Genomic DNA, 13,329 nt, shown 5'->3' on the forward strand with positions numbered 1-13,329 from the left:
ACATTAAATATCAAAGGTTTGGCACACTAAATAGATTAGTCATCATAAATGCTTGAATATTTAGAATTTTATGTAACTATCTACTGGCTTTTTTAACAAATTATTTAAATATGAAGAACCAGACACCAACACTGTTCCCATAAAGAGAACAAGCACTTCAATAAATATTCAAATGAATCATTTACTTCTAAAAATAAACTTATAAGGTATAATAACTATTATAAAACATTTTATATGAAGGAAAACTAGAACTCAAGTTTATAAGGCTGTTATATGATAGAATTATATCTTATTTCATTGAATTAAAAAATATTAACAGTGTTATACAGCAAGTTTTGTAGTTAAAATACAGCAAAGGAGAAATCCCATCTATTAAACTGATAATCAAGTCCACTGTAGAAAACATTTCTGTTTCAAAGCTCAGTAAAAAACCTTTAGAAATGAATAAATACAATATATAAAACTAGAATATAAGCCAGCAAGATGCCTAAACAGGAAGAGGCACTTGGTCCCAAGACTAGCAATCTGAGTTATATGCCTGGGATCCGTATGATAGAAGGAAAGAACAGACTCCTGTCTGTTGCCTCTACCTTTACATGAGTACCATGTACAGCATGAGCAATTGAAATAGATGGCTCTGCCTGGCCTGAAACTCAGGCTGGTCTCAAGCTCAGGGAGATCTACTTGCCTCTGCTTCCAGAGTGCTGGGATTAAAGGTGTGCAGCACATCTTTTTTACCACACATGGCTAAATAAAAACTTGCAGATAAAGAATTAAAAACCAAGGGGGTAGAGTGTAACTGAGTAACAGAATAATTTAATACATGAGAGGCCCTGAATTTCATCCTCAATACTCCAAGAATAAAAGCATTTAGTTATAACTTATTTGCTACCTAAAATATAATCAATGTCTCTTACCTTTGGCAAACATAGGCAAGATATCTGGACTCCCCCAGCTCCATGTGTACTTGCTTTCATTAAAAAGAGAATCAAATTCTACAGGATTTTCTTTCCACCCTTAGGGTAATGAAGAAAAGAAGCAAGAAATAATGTAAGTGGACAGTAAAATAAGGCCTGAAAGAAGCATTCTTCAAATACTGAGGATAACACATTAAACTCAGATTGTCTTAGGTATACTGTATGTCTATCTGAATATAAGTGTTAGATAATTCACTTCTTATTAAAAATCATCACTTCTAAATTCTTGATTATAATATCTAACAAAAGCACATATCCATACATACATGCCTTTTCAGTAGTTCAGGATGAGAACAGACTAAAGTTTAATTCCAGAATCAACACCAGGATGTGTTCATGTGAGTAAGGCATACTCAAAGACTCGTCAAAGGTATCTCAAATCACTACCGAGACATGGCTCAGAGGTTAAAAGAACTTGCTGCCCTTGCAAAACCAGATGTTCAAGGTTTGGTTTCTAGCACCAACATTGGGTGGCTCACAACCACCTTTAACTCTAGTTCCAGGAAAATTGAATAACTTCTTCTTGCCTCCATAAACACACACACACACACACACACACACACACACACACACACACACACGCACACACACATCTTTAAAAAACACACTGAGTTTTCAACTGCTGTCATGATTCAGTGGTAGGAAAGCATTCTATACCAAGCATTTTATTTATGAAACTGTTTCAGAATACAACCTTTGGCGACTGCACTGACATCCTCATAAAACCCAGCTATCAAGGCTACGTGGCCAGGCCGAGACTCTGTTGGCACACGCGTGTGAGAGACTCCCCAGCTGCCTTCATGCATGATAACATTCCTAAAAGACAATTGAGAAGAACAATTAATATATGCTGGTACTGAAACTCTCTTTAGAGTTTAGGACTTTTATGCAAGGAATCAAACCAAAAAGTTAAATTGTAAGATAGAAAGGAATCTTAACACCTACTTGAGCCCAATCCTATGCTGTCCACCAATTCACTGCAATGCAGTAGCATGAAGGAGCCCAGGCAGGAAGAACAACAACATCACCCCTCTACTACAGAATAGCAAGAGATAAACAACTCCCTACTGTTTTATACAGAAAAAGCTGATATTCAGAATATTATAGTTAAGTTTTATTTGAATTGAGGATGGTATATGGCTATATAAAAGAAAGTCCTTTTCTTAGCATATGTAATATAGTGTTTAGTGGAAAAATGCCACATTGTCATATTTTCAAATTGTTCAGGGAGAAAAGCTAAAAATTGTATAAATGTGGTACATTTATACAATGGAATACTACTCAGCTATTAAAAACAATGACTTCATGAAATTCACCAGGCAAATGGATGGATCTAGAAAATATCATCCTGAGTCAGGTAACTCAGTTACAAAAGAGCACACGTGGTATATACTCACTGTTAAGTGGATATTAGGCAAAGAGCTTGGAATACCCATGATACAACTCATGGACCACATGAAGCTCAAGAGTTAGGAAGACCAAAGAGTGGATGTTCCATTCCTACTTAGAAGGGGTAACAAAATAATCAAGGGAAGTAGAGGGTCAGAGGCACTTTGGAGGAAGAGAGGAGGGAAAGGGGAAAAGGGGACAGAATCAGGTATGGGAGGAGTTGGAGGAGGGTTAGGAAATTGAATAGAGGTGTGTAGCTGGGGGTAGCCACCAGAAAGTCCCAGATGTCAGGAAAGCAAGAGCCTCTCAGGACCCCACTTGGATGACATTAGCTGAAATACCCCACAAAGGGAAGTGAAAACCTGTCAAGACCATTATCTAGAGGTTAGGCCTGGCCTCCCGGTTAAAGGATGGGGCCACCCACCCATCTCCAAAATTTTAACCCAAAACTGCTCCTATCTTAAGGAAATACAGGGACAAAGAGTAGAAAAGACTGAAGGAAAGGCCATCCAGAGACTGCCCCATCTGGGGATCCATCTGTCGTGCACACACCAAACCCAGACACTATTGCTGATGTCAAGAAGTGCATGCTGACAGGAGCATAATACAGCTGTCTCCTAAGAGGCTCTGCCAGAGCCTGATCAGTACAGATGTGGATGCTCAAAGCCAACCATTGGATTGAGCATAGGGTCCCCAATGCAGGAATTAGTGGAAGGACTGAAGGAGCTGAAGGGGCCTTATCTAGCATCAGTGAGAGGGGAGGCCCTTGTTCCTGGGAAGGCTTGATACCCCAGTGTAGAGGAATGCTAGGGCAGTGAGGTGGGAGTAGGTGAGTGAGTGGGTGGGTGAGCACCTGAAGAGAAGCAGGTTAAGGGGGGGATGGGATAGAGGGTTTGCAGAGGGGAAATGGGAAAGGGATAGCATTTGAAATGTAAATAAATAAAATATCCAATTTTTAAAAAATTTAAAACATTTTTAAAAGTGAATAAAAGAAAATACATTTGAAGAAAAAAGAAAAACCTCAAGCTAACACTTCTAAGACACACCCCTGAACCCGTCGGCATCCTTACCTAATAAAAGGTGCTCTGGAGTTTCCATCTTCATCTAACTCATAAAGAGCATCTGCTCTCAGGCCGTCAGCAACAAATAACACTAATCTTTTTGCTGGAGGAGGCAATGGTGTAACCTGAGGAGTCATTCCATGAACCAAAGGAGAGGTAAAATAAATGTCAAAGATGGAGGCGAAGAACACAAAATGCACAAGCAATCCCAAAGCAAAAAACAGCAGCATATCCACAACGGGCTACCTGGAAGAGAAGCTGAAACAGACACATCTGATGAGATCTTTCTTCCAAAGGCAGGATGCCACACAACTTAACAACCGGCCTTCCTTTTACAATGGTAACAATAAACATTGTTTAACAACTGAAGACAATACTGAAATAAAATATATGTGCTAGTACAGCAAGCAAAAAGAAAGATTGATAAACTATAACAAATTCGGTTACCTACTAAACAATTAAAAAGTAGTTAGGATCAGTCTCAGGACATCTGAATATAAATAACAAAGAAAACATAATTCAGGACATTCTTGGTTGTGTACACAACACTGTTCCTACTCTTAGAATTTAAATTTAATTAAAATTAAATTAATTAAATTTAATTTAATTTTAATTATTTATTTATTTACTTACAACTTTAAATTTCTAGAGTTAATTTTTTTTTAACTTTGGTAATCAACTTAGAGGACTGTGTGACACGCTTGAGAGTAGTAACACGCATTCCTTCCATTTTGCTGAGTTACAAACAAGAAGTTAAACTATCTATACTTCAGAAAATCTGTACTCTGTAAGTCAGAACTTTATTTCTCTGACTCAATATATGGTTTATTTATTCATTGAATACAAATCATGTGTCCCTAGAAAAGAACACCAAGAAAACCTATCAGAGGTTTGATGAATTTACAAATACTAAAGAAAGAAAACCAAGCAAATTGAAATGTTTAAATAAAACTGTAAGATAGTGTGCCATTCATTACACCTCAAAGATAAAAGTGACCGTAAAATGTTTTCCAAGCCAGTCTTTTGTTCTTATTGGTAAATGTTTCTGCACATTAAGAAAGAAAACACTAGAATTTCTTACTTGAAGCAGTATTAGGTACATATAATGATCTTGATGTGGAAAATATGAAAGATGAGAATTACCAACATATCTTATTCTTCCAGGTCTGAATTAAATATCATAAGGTTGAGAATGCCCTGTAAAAAGGAAAGAGGCACTAAAAATCTGCTTACCAAATACAAAGAATTTAGAAAAAATAAAATGAACCAAAAGGTCAAACTATAAGACAACTTTTTTATTCTAAGAGAACCTAGGGTGAACAGAGTATCAAAGATTCTTTAGTGAACACATGCAATTTCAAAATCTAATCTCTTAGTGTAATGTTAGGCTTCCTTCCTGGTTTCTCTAATCATTATACTACACAGTGGGTACCACCATTGTGTTCTAAATATTAATAATGGAGATATTAGCCAGGATTCTACTACCTTCTAAGTCAGCAGCTCTCAACTTGTTGGTCATGACTCCTTTGGGGGGTAAGACGATCTTTTCACAGGAGTCACTGAAACCACTGGAAAACAAGTATTTACATTATGATTCATAACAGTAAAAAATTAGTTATGGGGGTTGGGGATTTAGCTCTGCGGTAGAGCGCTTGCCTAGCGAGCACAAGGCCCTGGGTTCGGTCCCCAGCTCCGAAAAAAAGAAAAAAAAATTAGTTATGAAGTAGTAACAAAAATAAGTTTATGGTTACGAGTCATCACAACATGAGGAATTGTATTAAAGAGTCACAGCATTAGGAAGGTTGGGAACCACTGTTTTAAGCAAATATTTGTCAAAAGTTTCTTTAAAAAATTTATCTTATCTCCATTTTTCTGGAGGCAAACACATTTGCATATTTTTAAAAATTAGATGTTAACATTGAAAATGTTTTATTACATTTTGTGTTTGTGCGTGCCTGTGTGCATGCTCGTGTGCATATAATATGCACTTATATGTACTTCTGAGTGCATGTGTTTTATGTGTGCCATGCATGCGCATATGCATGCCATGGCACAGATATGGAGATCAGAAGGCAACACTGGGACCAAACACTGGTCTTCAGGTATACTGGCAATGCATTTACCTACTAGGTCCTCTTGTGGGCGCCAGCATTCACTTTTCCCCTGAGCATACAATACCATTCTCTTAGAACAAACTCCTCCCAGGTATTATGATGGACCATTACCACATCTTGTCCTAAAATGCACCTTTGCTAGCAAATTCTAAACTGTACAACAGAAGTGACTTTGTCTTCAATTTTCGACTATTAATAGCATCTATGTGATTAACAAAATTATTTTATTGTGGGGCTTTGGAGTTAGCTCAGTGTAGACTTATGGCTCAGTACATCACTTTGATGATAAAATGTCTGCCTTTGTCACCTCACTATAATTCAAGGACAGCAGGAAAGGTCATCATTAGCATCCATCATATTTCTATGCAAAGATCAAATGTTTGCTCAATAAATCTGATTACATTTCAATGGCAATATACATGACAGCCACTAGAGGTCGCCTTGCTTCTCTCTTTGGGTTTCCTGAATGAGGTGTGTTAAGCTTCAAAGATATTTTCAAAATAAACCACCAAAAGCCCATGTTTTATGGTTAAGTAATTTATTATACATGAAGTTACAGTGATTTGAAAGTATGAATATTCACATGCACAATCACATTTGTCTCAAGCAATATTGCCATACAACATTTTTTCCTTAAATGGAATCACTTCTTATTCATAATTATTAAAAAGGAAAACTTCACTGACAGTTAGATGAATTGTTTGGAAACTTCCAAAATAAATGCACAACTATGAAAACTTAAAACACACTTATTCATTTGGCTATAAAAATAGTTTGTATCAGTGAGAGATACACTAAATACTAAATAATACACAATACATAATAAACTAAAAACTAACGAAGCATTAGACTATCAAACACTAAATCAACATTATAATTGCATTTATAATGTTATTATTTATGGTTATTTAAGACTATGGTATTCTCAAATAATTTAACATAAAAACGATGTAAGCATTTACAGGAGGAAAAAAAGCTATCTTTCCTATTTTTATTAAGAGACAAACTTCAAAGACTATCCTTACTTATTCAGATAAGGTTTCAGACCAAAAGGCTTTGACCTAAGTCAGTCTACCAAATAAGAAAGAAAATTTCCAATAACTACTAATAACTTATAAGTAGAGGGCAGAATTTAACATCCCAGTGTGTGCATTAAACCTATTCCTATATGATACTGAGAGCTGAAGCACCCTATGGGAAGATGGATCTGCTGGTTTGCTGAGAGCCTGCAGTTAGAGAAACAAGCCCTGGTTACAGGATAGGAGCTAGAAGAAGTAACTGCAAGTTCTTTGTACTTTCGAACTCAGACCCTAATTCAAGCTGCTGCCTCTTTTTGTCCTACTGACATTACTTTTCCATGTTCTGCTAATCATTGACATCTATGTTTAAACACCTGCCAAATGTCCTCACTATTCAGTATTTCATTGATTAATAACTAACCATACTAAAATTTGTGGCCAACACTAACAAGAACATCCACAATTCTATGTACTTTCATTATCCCTCTGGGCAGATGAATGCAAGAGAGGCTGGGAGAATTTAGGCTCAAACATTTCCAACGACTCACAATAATTGATGTGTATGTGACAGGCACCCTAAATGTAGCTAAACGTCCCCATTACAAAGAAGAAAAAGAAAAAAAAATACACACTTCTTTCTGCTCATAGTTTTCCCATGCCATTCTCTCATCCTCCATTCCAAAACTTGGTTCCATTTTTAATCTCTTTGGCGATATCAAAGCAAGAACTGATAACCCCTTTTGCTAAGAAATGTGAAACACAATAAAATATTGCCATTCTATACTATTTTCATGTTACGGAGGATTTTTTTTCAGATTCATCAATAAATGGCACAGAACAGAATTTAGCCCAGACAATTGAAAGCTAAAAAACTTATTTAAAAAAAAAAAAAAAAGAACCTTACTATGAACACTATTTTTAAATTACAATATAGCAAGGGTCCTTATGGTCTTTTACCATTTGGGTTAACTTTCTTCCCATCTCCCAGTCTCCTATGCTCATTTAAATCATCCACCCAAACCTCCAGTCATATCACATATAACATATTTTAAAAGCTTCTAAAAAAAAGCCCAAACAACAATAACAACCAAAGAAAACATCTCAGAGCCTCATTGAAATGAAGCTTTAGTTTATTGTGAGACTGATTAAACTGAAATTAAAACCTTCACTTAACTGCTGCTGGCATAATTTACATGTTAACCAGTAACCAGACCAAAGGTTATAAACCAAATGCTCTATTTTTATTTTTCCACAAAGTTAAAGGAGATACTTTGCTTTAAAGTATACTTTACTTTGAAATAAACTTTAAAGGACATTACTGTGCTTCAATGTAACAGAGCAGATGGTTAGCACTGCTGGGTATTTTATTTTGTTGTCTGTTAGGAGGTGGTTAGTAAGAACTTAAAGAATTCCAAAACCAGGAAAAAGTGGCAATCTGTGCCTGGCAAAATAGAAGTTATCAGGGTTAGCAGTCTAATAACGACAGGGAAACTTCCTCTTACCACCTCAAACTAAAATGAAGGAATAACATAAAGAATATAAGATCTTCCAAATCTACGTATATAGTTATGTGCTAAATGTTTCATAAAGGCAATCAAATTTCTCTACAGCATACAATTTTTAAAAATCGCTATATTTGATTGATCTACAATGAAAACCTCGATTCTAACCTAAATGAACTCAATAAGGTCTCAGGAGATTCTGGAAAAGAATGGTTTTGGACAAAAAATAGGTGATACTAGTTCTAATGTGTCCTAATGCAGTGGACCTGACCAGGTCATTGAAGCTGCCCAGACTACTTTACTCACTTGCACTGGAGAGATAGCGCTTAATAGTTTGAAAAGTTCCTTTGATCCAAACTGTATGTTAATCTCCAAGGGTTTACAGAGTACTTAGTTTGTCGTCCAAGTCCAGGCTGTTCACAGATAAGTGCAAAGGCATCTCGAAACTCAGAAGTTGCAATTTCCGTACAGGCTCTATCTGCACCTTGCAGCTTTCTAGGTCCTACTCCCGAACGGAGGGGACGGGAAGGAGCCGTCGCTTAACTAGAAGGAGGCCATGCTGTCGCCAGACCTCCAAGTGAGAGAGCAGATGGCTGGGAAACTACGGAAGAGCAAAGAAGCCAGATTCTGACCACTGCCCAAAGCACTTGCTATCTGGGCGGAGACAGCAAACAGCGACAAAAACTGAAGCGTGAAGGGAGAAGCAGGCGTGGGGACACCTCAAGTGCAAGGGTCCCAAGACTTTACCTGCGACTTATCCGCCTCAGGCCCAGTTTGGGAATGAGGCCTCCTCAGAACGAAGGCAGGACCCAGGGCCCTGAAAGATCTCGGAAGGGTTCCCTTCAACTCCCTCAAACCAAGCCGAACCCCTCAGACACAGCTCTACTCCTCAAAGGAACGCCCCCAACATGCCCCAGGTTGTTCTCGCGAGAACGGTCTGGCTCCTGTAGCTCCAGCCAATCCGCGAGTGCTTTGTGGGCAGGGCCTTAAGTTTGAGTGCCGAGCGGTTCCTTCAATCTTCCTACTCCTGGGCCTGAGGTGGGTGGGGCTGAGGCGGGGACGGGGCGGGGCGAAGGTGGGACCAAGCCAGTTCTCGCGAGACTAGAGACCAGGAAGACGCCTGCAGAGTCGGCTACCGATGCAGCGGTGGCTGAGGCTGGAGGTGCTGCTGCATCCCGGACTCCTGCCTCCCAGTCTGGCCTAGTCCCTAGGTGAGGAGAGGCGCGGCCAGCCTGGGCTGCCTAGTTGGTCAGTGGTTCTCAGGACCCGACGGGAATTCAGGCTGAGTGCCTGTCGGGCCAAGTAGAAAAGCACCCACACTCCTGACAGAATAAGATGGCGGCAATGGCGCCGGGAGGTGGTGGCAGTGGTAGCGGCGTAAATCCTTTCCTCAGCGATTCGGATGAGGACGACGACGAGGTAGCGGCGACCGAGGACCAGCGGGCAGGACTTCGGCTGGGTGCTGGGGTCGGCCTAGATCCTGGTTCTGCAGGCTCGCTGTCGCCTCAGGACCCCATGGCCCTGGGAAGCAGCACGCGGCCGGGGCTCCCTGTGGAGGCGTCAGCTGCTCCGGGGGCTCTGGCGGGCAGCGGAGAGACCCCTTCCCGATTGTCAATCGATGCCATCGCCGCTCAGCTGTTGCGCGATCAGTACTTGCTGACTGCCCTGGAGCTGCACACCGAGCTGTTGGAGAGCGGCCGCGAGCTACCACGGCTGCGCGATTACTTCTCCAATCCTGGCAACTTCGAGAGGCAGAGTGGGACCCCACCAGGGGTGGGGGCGCCTGGGATCCCCGGCGCATCCGTCGTTGGAGGCGCTGGAGGTCGGGAACCGAGTACGACGTCGGGCGGAGGACAGCTCAGTAAGTAGGCGTAGCCTGTCAGACCTGCAGTTGGGGGAGTTAGAGTTACTGTGCAGTTGAAGGGTATTTGTGGGCGGGTTCCGAGTCTAGGGTCGTTTTGAAAATCGAGACTAGGTTGAGCGAGATGAGAGGTATCCTATGTACGGAAAGCGAAAAGATCCTACTGTCGCTCTTCTTTGTATTGGTTTCTGATCTCTGGCAGGTGTTGCACTGCTCCTGGCTCCCTATTGGTGTTGGGACCTATAACATGAGAGTTTCCAGTTTATTGACTATTAAGGCGCTCTACAGAGCTTCCTTATTACTTGGGCATTTTTCTCGAGGCGATTTTCCTTTTCCCCTAGTCCGTTGAATCACACTACGAGGAAATAAATGTTTCTTAGTAATTCTTTGACTCACTCAAGAGAAAGAACAAAACAGGAAACGTCGGTACTCTATACTAAAGTTGAATCCACTGAAGATCTTTTGTCTGTGCTTTCACATTATTTTGTATCATTAATATATGCTAATGAAATGATGGAAGTGGGATTTGTCTGCTTCATACAACGTTGTCTGTTTAAATAATGTCAACATAATTCAGTTTCACTACATTCATTTTACAGGAAAACTGGGGAACAGATAAAGATCTTCTGCCAGCTTTCCTTTTTAACATAGCAGCACTGTGAAGGCTTTTGTTTTTTTCTCTGAATAAGCTAGAGCTTTACTTTTTTTTTTTCTTTTCTTTTCTTGCTACAATCATTTTTTAGCAGCATTGTTAATCACTGGCCTAGTTGTTATTTATATATAAGCTTTAAAGAGACTCCTCAGTGTTATCTAAGGGTCTGTACTTTTGAATGGTTCCAGAGGCTTGAAATTGCTAAAACTTGATGGGTGAGGTAAAACTGGGAAGGGTGAGTTTTCTGTCAGAGTAATCCTAAGCACATTTCTTCCTTTTATAACTGTCTAAATTATCTAACGATTATCACCTGACAAACTACCTCACTGGGCCTTAAATTTTCACTTATTTTATATATAGTACTTGATGTACATCCCAGACTTAGTTCTAACCTACATGATAGCCTTTAGTTCTTTTATATTTTATATTAATATAGTCATTTCACTTATTAGCTTGGAGCACCTGCCTCTTATTTTTCAGGAATGAGGGTTAAACCTAGGGCATATGGTAGACAAAACTGCTATATCTCCCTGATGTGTGTTGGGGGGTGGTATTACAGGATGACTACTAATTGAAAAATAAGGACTTTTCATGTTTTATCATTTAAGTGGCAAATCTAATATTTGAACTTGGGTCTCTATCATAACAAATTTTACCACAGCTACTATATTATGTCTGCTTCAAGACACAACTCAGAAAAAGTTAGGGCGGTTTTTGGTATATGGTCAAGTAAAGTATCTAATAATTGAGAGTATGTCTTCACTCAAAATGGCCAATTAACACAGAAGGCAAATGAGGTGATACAAAATTGATAAGATAAAGGATAAAATGAAAAAGCATAGCACTTTATTGAGGTGGGGAATATGAATGTTCTGACAGGAGCATCACTCCCATTTCAACAAGGTATCCACACTGCACAGCATTAAACTCAAAGGTGAACAGTCACAGCGCATGTGATTGTAAGCAATCCAGGATCATCAGCTAAGCTTCCACAGGAAACCAAGCATGTTTTTATTAGATTTTTGTAATATTTCAGAATTTAATACAATATATTTTGATCATATCCATCTTCTGTTTCTTCCCCTAACTCCTCACCCATCAACTTTATGTCTCTCTCTCCTCTTTTTAAATAACCCACCAAGTCCTCATGCTACCCATATGCTCAAGGTTGTGAGTTCATTCACTGGAGCATGGTTATACCCTACCTTGGGCCATGCTCTTAAAGAACTGACTTTCCCGGAGAAGCCATCAACTGTCTCTCTGGCTCCCCCATGTAATTGTATGGACTTGTGAGTCCCTCTCTGCTCATTGTTGGAATGCTGATTGGCCTGATCTTGTTGTGCTGGTTTTATTCAGAGCAACACAGCTGCTGTGAGTTCATGGGTGCCACAGTCTGGGCAGATACTGTTTTGTTCTGGTCCTCCCTAACCTCTGGCTCTTAGGATCTTTCCAACCCCCTCTTTTGCAACAGTTCATTGAGGCTTTGGGGTTAGGATGGGGTGGGTCTGTGTGTGTGTGTGTGTGTGTGTGTGTGTGTGTGTGTGTGTGTGTGTGTGTGTGTGTGTGAGAGAGAGAGAGAGAGAGAGAGAGAGAGAGAGAGAGATCTCATTTACACTTCACTGACATTCCCTGATCATTTGTGAGTTTCTACATTAACTACCAGCCAGATCCATGCCCATTTATCAACTATTCTGAATCACATCATCTTAAGAAGGCCAAATTAGCTTGTTGATCAAGAAACTTAACTGCATGGTTGCATGTATTTCTGGTGACAGCATGCATGGTTCAGCCTCAGGGAAAATAAAACAAAGTTGTAAGCATGGGTGTAGCTTTCCAAATTGTCTCACCCATTTAAAAAATTATAAGTCAGTTTGTTTTTAAAACCTGCTAGTCCTGTTGAGGAGGTATAAGATTGCTCAAAGTAATGTCATCAGATTTTTTTTATGTAATTTCTGCCATCTCTCGGTTCTGTATTTGTGTGCTGCCTTAGTTCATACTTACATCTTGCATCTGAACCACCAATTTTACCCTTATTCTATGGCTTGATCTTGTCCTCTTATCTTTCCTCTTACTTTACCCCCCCCACCCCCCACTTTACTACTATTAGTTACTGTTGTTAATACAGATTTATAAATTTCTTTCTACTGGGCTACAAATGTGAAGTAATCCTATGCACAAGGTATAAAATATTGACAGAAATAGATAAGATCAAAAGGTGTAAAATGAAACGAGGAGTCATGGTGCACGCATTTAATCTCAGCAGGTTGAGGCGGGCAGATCTCTTGAGTTTGGAGCCAGCCTAGTCTACAGAGCAAGGTGCAGGACTACACAGAGAAAACTTGCCTTGAAAAACAAATAAATAAGCATGTAGTAGACAGGCAAGGCATATAAACATAGTTATTAAGGGAATGTGTCACAAATTAAAAGATATATGTAGAACTTTCAAAATTAGATGAAGGCAGAGGGTATGAAAGCCTCAACGCAAGATAATTCGTGAAATTAATTTTTAAAGTTTTATTTAATGTATTTGTGTGTCTACACACAAGCAGAGGCCAAAGGACAACTATGCAGATTTTAATTTTCTCTTTCCACTTCTAGGAACAGAACTCAGGTTGTTACGCTTTTATCCACTTGAACCAGCTCACTGGCCCTACTTTTATACTATACAGAGATTATGGAATTTCATAATCTATGCCACTATACTTTATTCGTATTCATTCCGTCTTCCTCACTGCTGTCCACCAATTCTCCTTG

At 39.5% G+C, this 13,329-nt stretch overlaps 2 protein-coding genes across 25 annotated transcripts in view; one reads left to right on the top strand and one right to left on the bottom strand.

Moving 5' to 3' along the window:
• Window positions 1-8,961, bottom strand: part of Pign (phosphatidylinositol glycan anchor biosynthesis, class N) — a 147,675-nt gene extending 138,714 nt beyond the window's left edge. For 4 of the 13 annotated variants that reach the window (XR_010056922.1, XM_039090846.2, XM_039090847.2 and 1 more), the window contains exons 1-6: window positions 8,810-8,949; window positions 4,913-4,995; window positions 4,509-4,624; window positions 3,437-3,685; window positions 1,672-1,793; window positions 918-1,016 (exon numbers count right to left, since the gene is read on the bottom strand). Coding sequence is in view for 12 of the 13 variants with exons in the window: in XM_039090846.2 (XP_038946774.1) it covers window positions 918-1,016; window positions 1,672-1,793; window positions 3,437-3,657 (442 nt within the window). In the remaining variant the exon portion in view is untranslated. 13 annotated transcript variants of the gene reach the window in all.
• Window positions 8,962-9,111: 150 nt separating this feature from the next.
• Relch (RAB11 binding and LisH domain, coiled-coil and HEAT repeat containing) overlaps window positions 9,112-13,329 on the top strand; it is a 95,877-nt gene continuing 91,659 nt past the window's right edge. For 11 of the 12 annotated variants that reach the window (XR_005492251.2, XM_039090853.2, XM_039090854.2 and 8 more), the window contains exon 1: window positions 9,112-9,923. Coding sequence is in view for 11 of the 12 variants with exons in the window: in XM_039090853.2 (XP_038946781.1) it covers window positions 9,398-9,923 (526 nt within the window). In the remaining variant the exon portion in view is untranslated. 12 annotated transcript variants of the gene reach the window in all.

The sequence above is a fragment of the Rattus norvegicus genome, chromosome 13, assembly GCF_036323735.1.
Source record: "Rattus norvegicus strain BN/NHsdMcwi chromosome 13, GRCr8, whole genome shotgun sequence".
In the NCBI taxonomy this organism is placed as follows: Eukaryota; Metazoa; Chordata; class Mammalia; order Rodentia; family Muridae; genus Rattus; species Rattus norvegicus.